The sequence below is a fragment of the Notolepis coatsorum genome (genome assembly GCF_963971535.1).
Source record: "Notolepis coatsorum genome assembly, chromosome: 4".
NCBI lineage: Eukaryota > Metazoa > Chordata > Actinopteri > Aulopiformes > Paralepididae > Notolepis > Notolepis coatsorum.
The window spans coordinates 6,182,357-6,201,518 of record NC_140168.1 but is presented as its reverse complement, the minus strand read 5'-3'; the positions used below and the strand labels follow the sequence as shown (position 1 = coordinate 6,201,518).

The 19,162-nt window shown below is 39.6% G+C and overlaps 1 protein-coding gene across 1 annotated transcript in view; it reads right to left on the bottom strand.

The window, feature by feature from the left end:
* Positions 1–2,696: 2,696 nt before the first annotated feature.
* Positions 2,697–19,162, bottom strand: part of LOC311227627 (calmodulin-regulated spectrin-associated protein 2-like) — a gene marked incomplete at its 5' end in the record, with an annotated part of 129,061 nt that continues 112,595 nt past the window's right edge. Inside the window, 4 exons of the mRNA XM_084313350.1 lie at positions 2,697–7,079; positions 7,724–7,842; positions 11,020–11,222; positions 16,870–16,972. Of these exons, the coding sequence (XP_084169476.1) occupies positions 6,786–7,079; positions 7,724–7,842; positions 11,020–11,222; positions 16,870–16,972 (719 nt within the window). The 3' untranslated portion in view covers positions 2,697–6,785. The remainder of the gene's footprint in view (positions 7,080–7,723; positions 7,843–11,019; positions 11,223–16,869; positions 16,973–19,162) is intronic.

Below are 19,162 nucleotides of genomic sequence, written 5' to 3'. Positions count from 1 at the left end.
TTGTGCTATGTATGACTTAGTCCACATTGCAGCCGGCTTGTGGGAGGCAAGAAACAGCGTCCGTGACAGGGGAGGGTTGAATTGGATGATACGAAATTGGGATGGGAGAAAATGTAGAAAAATGGGAGAAAAAAGTGGATAAAAAAAAAAAAAAAAAAATTCCACAGTTACTCACTTTTCTCTTCATAAATGATGAGGGGAATGTCTTTACATGAGAGTTGGGGGATCAATATATTATTCCACAGTGTCCAAACTGACCATGCTTGTGAGATGAAGATAGTGTTGTCAGGGGCGGACCTAGCACATTTGCCGCCCTAGGCGAGATTCACCACTGCGCCGTTAGTCTTTCTTTCCTCAACGCTCAATTCTATAAACACTTGACCGATACCCATCAATGCACAGCGCTCTAGCATGTTCTGACTGTGAACACCTAAAGCTGAGGCTCAGACCGACAGACCGTTTTAGATTTTTGGCTCATTTTCCCTTATGTTAGAATTTTTTTTATGTAAAAATAATGGTTGCCGATATAGTGGGGGGCGCCAAAACTGCACAGAAAAAAAAAAAAAAAATCTATTTTTTTTTCTTTTTTTGCGCCCCCCTCTGGGTGGCACTCTAGGCGACCGCCTATATCGCCTGTAGGAAGGTCCGCCCCTGAGTGTTGTGCTGCTTCTGGGCTGCTCACCGAGGACGAGAGGAATCTACAAGCCGACAAGATGAGATCCAAGGCAAGGGCGAGAAAACTGGCCAAAATATAGGTCTTCTTTTTCCCCCTTCTTGTGTTTTCAGCCAGCTGTCACTTGGCGCCGCCTGTCACTCATCTGACGTTATTAGGTCTACCTTATATATTGTTTTATTTGTATAACATATATATTTTACTCTGTTTATTGACCTGATAGTATTTTATTATTCACCCTTTTCATATGCTCCTTGTAGACAGGGCGAGCTGTAATTGTACGGATAAGTGTTACAGTTAGTGCGGGAAAATACACTTTTTCTTCTTGTGTCTGTAACACAATATATATCTTATGCAAATAAAACAATATACAAGGTATAGTAAATAATAAACATGGGATTTAGGTGATAGCCTCTATACTTTTTGTTGAACTAAGTCTAATCATTAATCTGGACCTTCAGAACACCGAGCCTCGGCCATAGCTAGCTAGCTAGACAATATCTATCGATATATTGATAGATGAGCTTAGTTAACATTAGCTCATCGATAACTTACATGGAACTTAAGGACTGTCTAGAGCTACAATTTGCAGTTTTCGTCGAGGACCTCAATAACTAGAATATACATAAATATTTAAATGAGCTATCGATAACTTAACCTTACCTCTTGTTTGCTCGTTAGTAGTGGTGAAGAGCTCGTTGTCATGACAGCCTATGCTTTGGCACAGAGCTCGAGAAGGGCTGGTAGTGCAGTCAGTGCATATAACCAAGAGGACTGTATTATATGGAAATAAATTCGATTTAGGTTCAAGGAACCTTGCGTTTGGAAGAAATATGAAAAGCTGCTAGGCTAATCTAATTATAAGTTAAACTGTTTTAATATTTTGTTTATTATTTTATTAAAAGGCAAAATAAATAATTAAACTTGAATATCCCCAGAGTTCCTTGAGGCTCTCCTAATTCTAAGAGTGTACGGCTCAATACACACAATTGTTAATAAGGGGATGCAGACCAGAGAAAGACTTTCGTCTTGTTTACATCGGGGTCCCCCATTTTCAATTCATCATAACATACATGACATACAGATAGACAGTACTGCTACATCCAGACATTTATGACATACCAGATCTACAAATATACAGTACTGTTTAAGAGTACAACGCCTGTCATATAGACAGACAGACACGGATATTATGTTATGAGGAATTAACTGTAATGGCAACGTAAATAGTCAACTACTATTAAATGTATGATATTGTATGTTGTAGAAGTATTAGTAACAAGAACCTTAGAGAGCTTAAAATATTGTAGTGTTTGGTCTTTATTATAATTTTTTTTACTGTATGAAGCACAATCTTGGGGGCTCGTAGCATACAGAACCAAGCATTTCACTGTAATGTACATTATATATACCATATAATGTGACAAATAAAACAATACTTGAAACTTGAACAATCCTGTGGCAAAAAAGGGAAAAAAAACGTATATATATTACATATGACATGCACCATGGGGCGACAGTGGCTCGGGAGGTAGAGCAGTCGTCTGGCAATCCGGAGGTTCCCGGTTTGATTCCTGCTCCTCCCGGGCAGCGTGTCGATGTGTCCTTGAGCAAGACACTTAACCCCTAATTGCTCCTGATGAGCAGGTTGGCACCTTGCACAGTCGCCTCCGCCGTCGGTGTGTGTGTGAGTGAATGGGTAAAAATGTAAGTAACAAATTGTAAAGCGCTTTGGATAAAAGCTGCTATATAAAAAAAAAAAGCAGCCATTTACCATGACATGCATCTGTCTACTGGTGATGATAGTGGTGGTGGCTATAGATAGATATAGATATTTCTTTATTTGTCCACTTTCATGGACATTTGTCTTAGGCAAACACGTTGTTGACTTGTTCTCCACAGAGAGCAATGAATGTTGTTGCGTAGTAAATATATGAATGTATTTTATATGTCTATTCAGCAATTATCACTAAACGTGAAAGAATCAAGAGAGAAACACAAGAGAACACACACGAGTATAATGCTGATGATAATTGGCATTTTAATATAGCTCAAAGAAATATAGAAAAACACCATAAATACATGATCAATCGAACATTATTTAGTTAATTGAAAGAAAACTACTTCAGAGTTGGGATGGGGTGTCAAGGGGCGGGGAATGACTCTTCATACACATTGGATTTTGACAATTCCATACTGTAACGTTAATACATAACAACCGAGTATGAAGTAAAACTTCACGCCTATAGCCTGCCAATATCTCCAGCTATACCTGTTGCTTTCAACATAATTCTTCTCACCCCTCCCCCTCCCCCATCCTGCTCATACAAAATCTCCCTATGGTAAAATGTGGTTTACAAAAAAATACTTTATATGACAAAATATCTCTGTACACAGCATGAACACATAATAAATGTTGTTTCCTAGAAAAAGAAAAGAAACAAAATGAATTCATTGTTGGGCTAAAAAATTAAGTAAAAAATAAAAAAGTAAAATGACAAGCATGATGGCTCCTGAAGTGAAATATCTTTGTGATCAGTACTTTCACTTTCAGTAAGCAAAGCAACTCGGTCAACTGCAGTGGAATGGGTCACACAGAGTGCCATTATAGGTCAATTTAGTATTTTATTTACAACTGTGGGCTACTTTAAAGTGTAATCACTCAGCATCTAGACCATCGAGACGACATCCACAGTAAAGTGACGTGTTACTGAATAATGTGGACGTTTCAAACACAAGGATCAGGGTCAAGGATGCCCCCCAAGGATGCCCCTTTAACCCTTTCACCACCACACTACCAAATGGTTAACCCTTTCACTGCCACAATACAGAAGGTTAACCCTTTCACTGCCACACGACAAATGGTTAACCCTTTCACTGCCACAATACAGAAGGTTAACCCATTTCACTGCCACACGACAAAGGGTTAACCCTTTCACAGCCACACTACAGAAGGTTAACCCTTTCACTGCCACCTAACGACAAATGGTTAACCCTTTCACAACCACACTACAGAAGGTTAAACCTTTCACTGCCACACGACAAAGGATTAACCGTTTGTTTCATCCAGCTGATAATACTCCCGCCGGTAATGTCGGTGAGCAATCACACTGTGTTTGCATTTGTAATACAATTTTTAAAAAAGGCCCCGTATAACAACAAGATAATGTATAATACACACACGTATGCTCATGATAAATGATAAAAGCTATAGTCTGACTCTTTCATCTTGAATGAAATAGCCATTATATACAAACTACATTAACTTATAGACTCATAGTATATCGTGTTTCTCTCAATAAAACTTTGAATGCCTTTTAAAAGACTTCCAAAGCATTATCAAAATGAAATAAATAAAAAAAAAAATAGTCAGTTACAGATGTTTTCCCAGAAAGGTCAATGATGTTCAGTGAGTTCATCATCTCATCCTATAACTAGAAGTAATGTCAACGTTTTGAGGTATTTTCCTCAGACTTCATGGCACTTCACTCTTCTTAACTGATTCCAGATCAGACTTTTCACTCGGGGGAGTGAGAAGAAGGTAATCTGATCCCAGGCCTGTGGTTTAGGGGACAACCCCGTCACCTGCATCACAACAGACAAGACAACAGGCGCTTACGCGACGACATTAATTAGGGATGTTCGATATTGGCTTTTTTACCGATATCCGATATACCGATATTGTCCAACTCTTAATTTCCGATACCGATATCAACCGATACCGTTATATGCAGGGTATCCCCCAAAAAAACGGAATTATTTCAGGTAATTAACATTAACAATTTTGTATTATTTTTTTTAAACCGATACCGATCATTTCCGATATTACATTTTAATGCCAATATCGGTAGGCCAATAATATCGGACATCCCTAACATTAACCACTCACTGCCATATGACACGAAACAAGCATAAGGCCACACGCGATCGACGTCGTAGAGAATCCAAACCGTCTCTTTCGGAGGAGGGACATTCAGTGCTTCAGTGGTCCAACTGAGTAAGGCATTGGTCCACCTATTCTTTTATATATATATTTTTTTTGGCACACAATAACGTGGACACACATGCTGACAAGTACACACACGCACACACGCACACACGTGCTCCATGTACACCTCGCAGTCCCATTCCGTCATGACAACAACATCCACCAGAGGCCCTTCTCTTGTTGTTGTTGTTGTTGTTGTTGTTGTTGTTGTTGTTGTTGTTGTTTGCATACTACATTCCAGTTGTGAATGACATGAACAGGTTTGAAGTGTTCCTTTAAAACCCTTTCACTGCCACACGACAAATGGTTAACCCTTTCACAACCACACTGTTCCTCGTACCTGGCTAACTGAGTCAGCCGGATAATTTTCAGCATAGCTTGACTTAAGCCAGACCTTTCCGTTCCCCGACGTCGGATTGTCTAAATCGCTATGGCAACATATCAGAAAGTTTGAACCTGCTCCAGCGCAGGGTTTAGTTCAGTTAGCTGGATAACCTGCATGGCCACGCCCTCGCAAAGAAATCCCAGCTTGCTTCCTGAAATAATTCTCACAGTCTAGATCCGATTATACCATTCTGAATTATGTTTTTTGTGCTTTGTTTTTCTAGAGGGGGCTTTTGAAATGTAAAATAATATACCTAAAATGTTGATAATAAAACATATTCAGCCTATAGATTTACTTTGTCCTAAATAATGCACGTCATAGTTATACGGATACGGCGCTCGCGATCGCGACACACATGTGGTTATTTTAATAACGGAGCATTGCAAATGTGAATCCCGCTGGGATATTTTTAATGAATGAAACCTATCGGGCGTTTGGCTCTGATTAGTTTCATATTCTCGGCTGTGGATGTATTTGCTTAACGGAGCGCCCGGATTGTGTTTCATTCAAGCATAAATTGAAGCGTCGCGTGGACTGTGGATTATGAATTACGAGGAATCTGAATCTGTGGATTGTTGAATTATATCACTGTCACTCACACATTATTGTGATATTGTAACTGGGATTAAAATGTCTGAGGAGCTGCGCTGTTTGACGGATTTGATGACGTGGATGTGACTTGAGAAAATGAATGAGCAATTGCAAGCCTTTGACGTTTTGACGAATGAATTTGAGAAAATGCATTTATCTGTTCAAGCACTGTTAGTGTTATCTGATGATGAACATGAGGTGTCACTGGTATAAACCAAAGGTTAATCAATTAAATGCATGTATGGATGATGTCCGAAACAGATTAAAACCTGATTAATAGTGAAACTGTATAGCCTCCCTCCAAGCCTCTCTGACACCGTTATTTCGGATGTCGCGCCTTGAAATCTTTGTTTATATATAAAGTACATGATACCTAAGCCGAGCGCGTACAGTACAGATATCCTCATAAGTATCTATTAATTCGTATCAATTAGATACTCTTTGGGCTTCTTTGTATCTACTTATTCTGAAAGAGTTTAACTAATTATTTTCGCTAGCAATAGATCTCATTTGATTATTCATTCCATTAAGCCTACTGCCAGCAGGCACATTTAAATAAATATAATCTGATTGATTGGGGTAATGAGGGACTTAACATTAGCCTATAAATTATGCATTTAACTTGTCGGCGAGGCTATTGAGCCGTACTGTATTGTACCCATTCTGCAATCTGTTAATAAAGTTTTTAATCAATCAATCAATCAATGCCATTAGAAAATCAGGATTTCTGCAATCAACACCTGCTGTCTTTTCAGGTGAGGCGGCCGCGCGCAATTATCCTGAGTATCAAGTCTGGTTTGAATTAACGAGACTGAATCAGCGTTCGAGGAACAGGAAAAGCCTGGATTCAATCATCGGGTTAATTGAATCTGTTTAATGGGACTTTTGATCGACTTAGTTGAACCAGGTACGGGGAATAGGGCTCAGAAGGTTAACCCTTTCCTTGTTGTTGTTGTTGTCGTTGTTGTTGTTTGCATACTACATTCCAGTCGTGAATTACGTGAACAGGTTTGAAGTGTTCCTTTAATAAAAAATGTTTTTATAAAAAAGAATAATAAGAATCCACTCATTCTTCTGCATCAGATCTGGGTGTGAGAGAGCCGACGGTAAATGTCCACCTCGACTCTTCAGAACGCTCGTTACGACGACTACTTTTTTTTGGGCGTCCCTTGTTGTTTCTTGGTCTGCCACAGGTGACCGGCGATGGTGATGGCGTCCACGCTGGCCGACATGGTCTTGGCCGGGATGTTGCTGAACTGCTTCCTGTCCGAGTTGTATTTGTACAGACCCTCCACCATCTTGAGCGTGACGCTCTTGGGCCCGACGCCTGCCAGCTTGGCGATCTCCTCGCTCTCCGGGCAGTAGGTGTACAGGGACCTGAACTGGCAACCCGCGTCACGGAACAGCACCAGGAAATTGTTGGCCTGCGATTTCTCCATTTCCTGTGTGCGGTGTAGAGAGACATAGCGGAGAGACGGAGGGGCCGGGGGGGGGGGGGGGGGGAGCGAGAGAGAGACAGAGACAGAGAGATAGAGAGAGATGGAGAGAGAGAGAGGGGAGAGACAGAGACAGAGACAGAGAGAGCGAGAGAGATTTTTTTTAAACATGACTGAAAAATAAGAGTAATTCTTAAGTGAAGAGAAAGGTAGAAAGACAGACACACACATACTGTATGCACACAAACATAAACACACACACGCATACACACACACACACACACACACACACACACACACACACACACACACACACACACACACACACACACACACACACACATACTGTATGCACACATGTCCATAAACATACACGAACATAAACACAAACACACACACACACACACACAGACACACACACACACACACACACACACACACACACACACACACACACACACACACACACACACACACACACACACACACACACACACACACACACACACACACACACACACACACACACACACACACACACACACACACACACACACACACACACACACACACACACACACACACACACACACACACACACACACACACACACACACACACACACACACACACACACACACGAGTCCTACATCCAGTATCTTGGTCTTCTGCCCCTCGTTGACCTTGCCGGCCAGGCAGCAGTGGGCCAGTGCGTTCTGGATGATGTGTTTGTTGGACTTGGCACTGGGCTCCTTGTACAGCTTAGGCCCTGCGGAGGAGGGGGAAGACAAGCATCTTAGTTTGAGTTTATTTTCTAGACCATGTTCTCATGTATTTCGTCCATATAATATTATGTTTATGGACAATGGGATGGGAGTGGAACTTTGTACAAGCTCTTTGGGCTTCGTTCCCTCCTAGGCTAGCACTTTAAATAATGTGCTAAATAAATAAACTAAACTAAAGCATACTCACACCTGCAGTACACACTAGACCTTACTGTATACTAGGGGTGTAAAGGTACACGTATATCCGTACCGAACCGTTTCAGTGTGTACCGTACCGAACGGCTGTGTACCGAACGAATACAACGGTATGTTAACCACTAACTAACCCCAATCTAATATTATTATTATTTTTCTTTTTTTCTTTACAAGTTGATTATTAATTTCAATATAGAATATTTGTTGACAGCCCTACAAGTACAATTAGTTACTGCACACTACATCACCCCTGAGTGGAACATGGAAAGCCAAACTTGCCCCCACTGTACCGAAAACCCGTACCGAACCGTGACTTCAAAACCGAGGTACGTACCGAACCGTGGTTTTTCTGTACCGTTACACCCCTACTGTATATGTACTGAAATGATTTATATAAAAAAAAAAAAAAAAAAAAAGAAAAATTCTAACTAACCTTACTGTCATGCACTTGTCCTAATAAACTAACCTACACTGTAACACGCAACACTTTGATGAACATTGTTACTCAGCTGATAGAGTTGTACCCTTCTTGCTGTCTTGTCGTACAGAACTTGTAAGTCGCTTTGGATAAAAGCGTCAGCTAAATGACTAAATGTAAATGTAAATGTATACTGCAACATGTAGTGCATACTCACACCTGGAGCCCACATAGTACATTTACATTTTACATTTATTCATTTAGCTCAACGCTTTTATCCAAAGTGACTTACAAGTTCTGTACAACAAGTCAGCAGGAAGGCTCCTTCAGCTGAGTAACAATGTTCATCAAACAGTGTTGACACTTGGGTGTTCAGTGTTGAGTACATAGTAGTAGTAGTTTATTTGAGAAAATTCAAATTGTAAATCCGGATTTGTTTTGGCAGTCTGAGAGTTGTATGTTGAGTTGTTTTTTTGTGAAGGACATCTTCAGTTTTGCAGGATTTTTGGAGAAAGCAAGGCACTTGAGACAAAACACACTATATCCTATATAATTGTATATGAATTCCTCTTGTTTCTTTGTTTACATACATTGCTTACAGCTTGTGTTATATTACGTTTGATTGTATTTTCTTTTTTTTGTGGCCATCTTGGTCTATATGTCATAATTTGTCAAGTAATTTGTCAAGTAAACTATTATATACTTATTGTTTATGTGTATTGTAAGCCCATATGGGCTGGGCATACACCTGTATGTAAGACACAAAAATGTAAAACATCAATCAATCAGTAGAGACATATTAGTATAGTAGGTAGTAATTATAGACAAGGAAGATTAATTAGTGGAGAGTGCATGATAGTAGAAGACAGTAAGAAGGTTTTTACATTGTTTACTACAAGTAGCTTATTGTTAGTATTTCATCCTGTACTGTCCTGCTTTTCCTGCTACCATTATCTTCCTGAAGTAGACCGTTATCTAACCAGCCAGGATGAACTCGGCAAGGTTCATCAGCATTAGCTGCTAGCATCACGCCTCTGGAGCAACGAATCTAAGTGTTTGACGTTCCAGTCAAAAACCAGGGTACAGGAAAACTAGACCTTACTGTACACTGCAACATGTAGTGCATACTCACACCTGTAGTACACATACTAGACCTTACTGTATACTGTGTGGCCAGGCCGGTAATAATAATAATAATAATAATAATAATAATAATAATCTTTATTTATAATATAATACAGCTCAAAGTGCTTAACAGAGCAGAAAATGAATAAAAACACAAAAGTTGACAAGCAAAAAAAAATAAAGAAAAGAAAAGCAGGAGTTTAAAACCACAAAAAAATTGCAAAACATGATTAATAAAATATCTAAAAAGCATAAATGACAACAGGGATTTTAAAATCAGTTAAAAGCAAGAGTATAAAAATAGGTCTTGAGCTGTGCTTCGCCGTATTTTTTTTATATGTCATTGTAGGCACCTCAAGCAGGTCCGCACTAGAGGACCTGAGGGGGCGGTTTGGAACATATCTATGTAGGCAGTCGCAGAGGTAGGACGGTGCCAGACCATTAACACTTTGAGTGCCAGCCACGGCATAATTCGTTATTTCATGCCAACCGTTGAGTGCCAGAAACAAGATATGCCGTTTTTTTATCATTCTTTTTTTATTAGCGATTTCCATTCATATTTCATCAATCTAGCCCCACGTTACCACTGGCACTCTCTCTGAGCTCGAATTGGGAAAATACCGCCCCCTATCATCTCTCCGGATGGTACTGCACCCCATTGGACTGGACTGAATGAAACGCATGGGAAAAAAAGAGTCCGGATTCCACATTTTACTTGTCAGGCAAGTAACCGGAGACGATCCCAGTCATCGCCCACCATCAGAACAGCGTGGAATATGTCTTCCGACCACCCAGCGTTGGATCAATAAACGCGATTGATATTTGGAATGGCGATCAGGAATTGGAATAATCTTTTTGGAGAACATCTGATCTGAGGTAAGGAATCTATTTTACCAGTATTGGGATAATCAGAGCTGTTTTCACCTATATATCAACGTGTCCCATATGTGTGTGTGTGGCTGTGAGTGTGTGTAGCTGATCAGGAAATAAGATAATCGATTTTTCAGCCCGCTTCTATAGCGTGCATAAGTACACATATACTATCGATAATCTAGCGTTTATTTGAAAACGATTCATAAATAGGCCGAAAAATGTCAACGTGTTTTGTGTATTCCACTAAAGCGCGATTCCTGCAGAATCACCATTTTTTTCCTGGAAGTTTAAAAAAACAAGCGTTTTTCAAAATGGTATAAAACGAAAATGTACCGATTAAAAAACGATCCGTTTCGACAATGTTGACTGCAAACAAGTCATTGATAAGCGACGGGCGTATTAGACACATAGCCATCATTTAAGATATAGTTTATGCGTTCGCAAATGTGCTCGCCCTCTCATTGACTACAGCGCTAAATCGTAAAGTTGATTTAATAAAAAAAAAAAAATACTTTATTCAAATTGAGGATTTAGTTGGAGGATACTATACCTGTATACTCTGTGTTGGTGGAGGGAGTGGAGGAGGTCGTGGACTCGTTCTCCCAGTCCTTCTCTCCGTTGCGGCTCCCGGCCGACGGGCACGACGAGAAGCCCCCCGAAGAGTCCGGCCTGGAGGGAACCACAGACGAGAAGCCCCCCGAAGAGTCCGGCCTGGAGGGAACCACAGACGAGAAGCCGCCCGCGGAGTCTGGCCTGGTAGGGAACCACATACATGAACAAACAGACGTCGCACACACACACACACACACACACAAACATACAGTATTCCACGACGACAAGATACACAAGTACGGAGAGAGCACGAACAACAGGTACAACACACGGAGGCGGACGACAACACAAACATGCAAACACACACGCACACAGATACAACACACAGAGAGAGATACAGTGAAAAACAGGGTCAGACACTCTGGTTCAACTCCCCTGGAGCCACAGCCACTTTTTTTGTTGTTGGTACTTTCGCTTTCAAACCAGCTGCAGCCTGAGAACTGGAGTGTGAGGGGCTGTAACACTAAAGATGGCGGCAACGACAAAGAATCGCTGCAAAATAAACATACATTTGTTGTCTAAATAATAATTAAATTATAATTTTTTTTTTTTTTTTTATGAATGAATGAATGAATGAATGAAAACTTTATTTAACAGATTGCAGAATGGGTACAATACAGTACGGCTCAATACATACAATTGTTAAGGGGGTGCAGACCTGAGAAAGACGTTTGTCTTGTTTCCATCAGGGTCCCCCATTTTCAATTCATTTTTTATTTTTATTTTTTTATTATTATTGCAAAACAAAATTATTAAAAGTCAGTACTCAACACACAATGCATAATGAAACTAACAATTAAGGTGGCTAAAATGACATGCAAGCACAGAAACAGAAAGCAAAAAAAATATATAATAATACTTTACAGTATACAGTGTATATCCAACGAAATTACCAATTATACCAATGTCTTATACAGGATATACCCCTAATACCTGTTATCTAAAACCCTACACACATATGCTCCAGCTCGAACCCCCCCCCCTCCCGGACCCCTCTTTGGATAGTACCTCCATTATCCCTCGCTCCTAACCAGACACTACCATTATAAGCTAGCTTTTATTCTCTCCACCACTTCTAACCACATTGACATTTTGGATTCATTGAGACCCAGAATTCTTGCTGTAGATATTTCTTGATAAATCACATCGAGATATGTAAGAAACCAAACTATTATTAACTATTATTATATTATTAAAACATTTTAATACTAATAAAAATATGGATAATTATCGATGTTGAACGATATGAACATTTTTATCGTGATACCTTTTTTTTTGGGCCATATCGCCCAGCCCTAACACTGTGACACAATTCTCCTAACCCTGCCCCCGTTCTCTTTGCATTACATGGTGGTAGGCCAGCCGGGAAGCCGGCGCTGTGTGCCGCTGTGTGTGCGGTAGGGCCATCTTAAATACTTTGAAGCTTCGTTCGATGGGCATGGGAGTCGAATATGAAAATAAAATTTGAATATATTAAAAAAAGAAAAAAAATGTATTTAAAAAAAAAAAGAGGAAATGTGCAAAATCAACTCTGCCTCTCTTTGTTAACTACAACAAGCAATGCTGTTTGTTATTTAAGATGAGGTCGGACTCGGCACTGACAGATTTGTGTTCATTGTGCTGCTTTTATAAAGCCTCAAATGACGGCTTACAATATTTCATGAAAGCAAAGTGTTTCGTTTGTCTAGGATTTTAAAAGGTTTAAACTTTACAGCACTGACAAAGTTGAACAAAGTGGCTGTACAAGTCCCACAACAAATTATTTTTTTTATCTCGAAGCTTCGAATTAAAATCGAATCTCGGCCCGAAGCTTCGAATTAAAAAAAAATTCAAAGGTCAGCCCTATAGTGTGCGCGGTGGCCGGTGAGAGAAGGGCAGAAAGGCCTGTTCAGCCGAGCGAAGCAAAGCAAAGCCCCGGGTCCTGTCATCCTCACGACCGGGGCTTGTATGAACAACACAGACAGGCTGCAGTGGTTCTGGAGGGGCAGCGCAACAAGCACAGCGGCTATAAGCATATAGAGCAGTCAGCGTGGGGGGAACTAGCACACAGGGAGACCGAACACAGCGAGGTATTGAAAGCAGGTTGGCTGAAGCAGAAAGCACAGAATTACAGCCAAGCCAGGATTAGGGCTGCACGATTCTTGCTAAAAATGTGAATCACGATTTTTCTCTCTAAGAATTGAGATCGCGATTCTCTCACACGATTCTTATTTTTCATCATCATTTAAAAAGAAAGTTAAGTAAAGTTTTTTTAAAGAATAAAAAAAATATATAATTTCTTTTGATGTAATTTTTTTTTTTTATTGTCATACTTTAGAAATGATATTGCATAGGTCTATGCATTTTTTCGATTAATTGTGCAGCCCTACTTAGGACCTAATGCAGAAGCCACTGTTTTCAAAGCAGTAAATACAGTATGTTAGAAAATGGTTTTATTTCATTCAAACGTCATTCTATGCTGTCTACCAGCCATTTCACTTCATATCATGGATAGGATGCGTAAGTATGTATGGCTCTGGTGTGATTTCTTCTCTTAAAGGTCCCATATTGTAATCCATTTCACGTGTTTTGCTTGGGGGGGGGGGAAGGGGGACGACGACACTCAGATTATGCATTCTAGCAGCCTCTATTTCTCTCTATTACTCTCGGTTACGGTCCTGTTCTCAACGGGCTGTTTCTGTGTCTGTAATGAGTGAGCCGATCTTGATTGTACAAATACGATAATTATCGTACATCCAGCGATGTTGTATATGTGCCTGTGTTCTGTCGAACGAAATTCAGATCAAACTGTCAAACTAGGCGTTGCGGATCAAATATGAAACATTTTGTCAGACACATATTTTAGGTTAAACTCTTTGTAGCAAAGAGAACGTTTATGAGCAACGCCGCCATTTCGTACACCCATGTTTTTCCACGCACACACATGCACGCGTGAGTCAAGGACGCGCGTTGCAATGAGCTTTTTCGTGTGTGACATCACGTAAAGACGGAATTCCAAACGACTAATTTAAAGGCACAGTTTCTGAATACAGGCTGGGTGTCAAATCTGACCAGGTTGTGTCTTATGTCACAGTTTGAGTGTTTAGTAGACCCATCATCAAACAGGAGGGAAGACTGTCAAGTTTTAAACTGTGGATACCAAACAGAGAAGGTAAAGACGACTTTGAACAGTAATCCAGAACAATTTTATTGCACTGTAAAAAGATTATTATATACGTCTGAACTTTATGTGCTCATTTCACGTCTATTCTATTTATTGCACTGCACTATTTTACTCTGTCTATTTTTTATCTTACTTACTTTTTATTATTGTCTATTTAAAACTGAATCAAACCATATTTTATGCCTATCTTTTTTCTGTTGTGAAGCACTTTGAGCTGCAGTTTCTGTATGAAGGGTGCTATACAAATAAAGTTTATTATTATTATTATTATTATTATTATTATTATTATTATTATTATTATTATTATTATTATTATTATTATTATTATTATTATTATTATTATTATTATTATTATTATTATTATTATTATTATTATTATTATTATTATTATTATTATTATTATTATTATTATTATTATTATTATTATTATTATTATTATTATTATTATAGACCCAGATGTATGTGCACAACCAGCACTGACAAAGTGAAACTTTGTCTAGAGGCACTTACTACTGTGAATGCTTTTAAAGGTATGCTACGATTAGCCCTTCATGAAACATGTAACTGTTTTACCTGATGCTATTGCTGATCTGATTATGTTCCTTGCCACTGCACAAATGGCCTTCTGTGTATGTGTATTTGATTGTATGTTTTTTGTTTAATGCCCTTGTTTTTATGTTGAAACTTGTTGTGTGCCGTGTTGGTCAGGACTCCCTGGAAGAAGAGATCTTGTATCTCAATGGGACATTCCTGGATAAATAAAGGATAAATAAAAAAAAATAAAAAAAAATAAATAGCTTTTCACAATATGGGACCTTTAGTTTCCATGGACGGAGTGTTTTTTCTAATGGAGCTACACCTAACTGCCTGTGACTCGTCTCCTTTAGACACACGGTCCTTACTAACCTTCCCTTTCTCTCTCTGGGGGAGGTTAGAAAGAAAGAGATATGGGCACCGGCTAATTTACTGCTTCTGAGGGCCGCATGCGAGAAGAGAGGGAGAAGAGAAAGAAGAGGAGGAGAAGGTCAAGATGCAGAGTGTCTTGACTGACGGGGATAGAAAGCGACAAACAAACAAGTCATATTAAACGTCTTCATGAATAACAATACGTATATTATCCTCTCATTGTACACAACATGAATTCTGATGCTCGTGTTTCTAACATTACGGTATTTCTGCTCATGATATCAACTGTCCTCCTGATTTAGTTGTATCATCTTTTCTTTATTTTTATTTTTTTTAAAGATTTTGTATTTTTTTTATTGGTTTATTGGACAGGCCCGGCAGAGAGGAAGGATGGGAGAAGATATGGGGGATGACATACGGCAAAGGTCGCCGGGTCCGGGAGTCGAACGCGGGACGCGTCTATTCTTATCCTAACGCATGTATGCTTCCGTGTTTGCGTTTTGCGAATCCGATTGGCCACTGCCGTTTCTGGTGCGATCCGATTGGCCACTGACGTTTCTGGTCATGTGACATGTGCGCCCAATCGCGTGACGCGCCCATTTCCGCCTCGACCAGCAGCAAACTACCTAACGCCTAGTTTATCACTGGTTAAGCTTATAGGCGACTCTTTCGAAGTTGGTTAAGGTTAGAGTTTGGAATCAGGGCTGCCGTTCTATCGCCTAGGGCGCCGTTCTAACTTGCCGTCACGCGATTGGCGCGACCAGAAACGTCAGTGGCCAATCAGAGCGCAAAACGCGAACGCGGAAGCATACATGCGTTAGGATAAGAATAGACGCACCCGGGACGACAGTTCTGATTGGAGGATTGGGAAAATAGGGCAGGGTTTGAGATTGAGGTTAAGATCAGAGGGCCTATAGGAGGATAGGGGGAGTATTACAAAGAATTAAAGGTGCACTCAGTAAGTTTTTGGATTATTTGGAATTGAGGACAGTGTATAGGCCGTTTCACACAGGAGAAAAAAAGCTGGCTTTTTGCCGGCTTCTCTGTGTGAAAAAGGCTTAAGTCAATCACATACAATTATATGGAATAAGCACACAATTTAGCGCTCGAGTCCACACAGTCCTTCCTTGTACGGGCCATTTGTATGCGGTTGAGTCCATGAGAAAATCTTACTGCGTGCAGCTTTAAAAGGTGTTTGGCTCAGGCAGAGATATAGGGATGGGTACCAAATCCGGTACTTGGGCTACCGACCGAATCAAAATTATTATTATTATTATTATCATTTTTTTTTTATGTCCGATGACGTCAACGTTTCGTTAACCGCAAAACGAAACCAATGAAGTGTGCCGCGCACGTTCACGTCAACGTTCACGCGGCGCACAATACACGTTTAGGATTTGACTTGATTCAACAACAACAAAGCAGTCGGGGGCGATGGCGAGCCGAAAACGGTCGCAAGTGTGGCTACACTTTACAAAGCTAGATTCAGAGACAACTGAATATATAATATTAACAAATTGTTCTAAATAAATAATAATGATAATAAATTATTTGAAGTTTGGAATTTTTTTTTTTACAACTGAGGTAGGTAGATACACCTTTTTGAGACTAAAGTACAGAAAAAAGGTACCGTTGGGTACCGGTATCGATTCACACAGGTACCGGTTCAAATGTGAACGGTACCCAACCTTAGGCAGAGAGAGGGGGGGGGGGCCTTACCTCAGGGTCCTCTTGTTGTCCGGCAGGCTGCTGTTGTCATGGTCAGCCAGGTTGAGGGAGGCCAGGGACACGCTGGACACCGAGTATCCCCGAGGGCGAACCCCTGGCCGGGCCGAAACAACACAGAGAGAGTTTAGTGGGGAAACCGTAATTCCTCTAATAGTAACCCCGGCTTGTATTTGTTTCAACTGTAGCGGATACCAGGCTTGTATTAGGAGGAGGCATGTATAAGAGGGAGGCCTATATTTCTAATTTTCAAACCGATCATAATGAATAAATCAACATTTTGTGTCAGTTTGAACCCAGTAAAATGTACTGGGTTCATTTATTGAAACCAAGTACTGTATGAAATACGGTAGTAAACAGTGCAATTACAGGTGGTCAAAAAAAGTAAAATAAAGAAAAATAGTGCAATCACAATACTGGTATAATAATAATAATAATAATAATAATAATAATAATAATAATAATAATAATAATAATAATAATAATAATAATAATAATAATAATAATAATAATAATAATAATAATAATAATAATAATAATAATAACAACTTCATTTTATACAATTCTGAGGTAGGCTTACTCTCTTGGTAAACATTAACACCATAGCATTATATGGTATTTACTGCACAGCCAGGCCAGCATATAACAACAATAACCAAATATACCCGGCTTGTATTAGGAGGCCGGCTTATAATTGCTTAGCTCAACAGCGCACCCGGTCATTAATAGAGACCCGGTTTTTAATTGAATACCGGTTACTATTAGAGGAATTACGGTAATCGAAAAGGCAAAGAGACGGCAATTCCTATATACATGGCGAAAACGCACTTATCCTCCGTGGCAAGGAGCGATAAGGCTTTGACAAGAATACATAGTAGTACAACTCACGGTAAGGTTCAGTGATCGACTGACGATCTGAATAGTAACCGGGAAGAACATATAAAGCCAAGTTAACTCGACACACCCAGGTACCAAGTATTAGTGCAATCAGGGCAGATAGACAGGTTCATTACCATCGGGTAACGCTAGGGCTTTTGGTCCCAGAGGAGATTAAGACCCCAAACGTTACACTACGAGGGTCAGGCATTTACACCCCCCCCCCTGGACGCTGAAGTGCAGCACCGGGAAGAACAGCCAGTTTCCATGTTAACCGATTGTATTGTTAAACAGTAATCCAGAACTATTTTATTGCACTGTAAAAAAAAAACACACACATTTGATATGTCTGCACTTTATGTGCTCATTTTACGTCTATTCTATTCTATTATTTTATTGCACTGCACTATTGCACTATTTTACTCTGTCTATTTTATCTTACTCTTTTTATTATTGTCTATTTTTTTTTTTAAACTGAATCAAACCATAAACAAGGTGGCCTGTTGGGATGTTAGATCCTAATAATGTGAAAAACTGTGATTTTATATGTCTGCACTTTATGTGCTCATTTTATGCCTACCGTAATTCCTCTAATAGTAACCCCGGCTTGTATTTGTTTCAACTGTAGCGGGTACCAGGCTTGTATTAGGAGGAGGCATGTATAAGAGAGAGGCCTATATTTCTAATTTTCAAACAGATCATAATGAATAAATCAACATTTTGTGTCAGTTTGAACCCAGTAAAATGTACTGGGTTCATTTATTGAAACCAAGTACTGTATGAAATAGTAAACAGTGCAATTACAGGTGGTCACTGGTCATTTCAACGTTTTCAAAGTGAAATCAAGTAACTAGCTCAGTATGCAGCTCAGTATATTAGTAACCCGGCTTGTATTAGGAGGCCGGCTTATAATTGCTTAGCTCAAGAGCGCACCCGGCCATTAATAGAGACCCGGCTTGTATTTGAGACCCGGTTACTATTAGAGGAATTACGGTATATGTCTTTTTTTCTGTTGTGAAGCACTTTGAGCTGCAGTTTCTGTATGAAAGGTGCTATACAAATAAAGTTTATTATTATTATTATTATTATTATTATTATTATTATTATTATTATTATTATTATTATTATTATTATTATTATTATTATTATTATTATTATTATTATTATTATTATTATTATTATTACTGCTCAGACCAGCTGATTCGCGGAGCATCTGGTCTGTTACCAGCCAGGCTCCCGATTGGCTGGATGGCTGCCTCACAGCACTCCGGTGTCTGGTGGTGTGCGCCTGGCGTTAAGTGTCTTGCTCAAGGACACTTCAAAGGAGGGGATGATGGGGTTTATTCATACTAGTATTCTCATCATGACATCATGTCACGCATTTCTTACCAATATTATGGCACAAATCAAC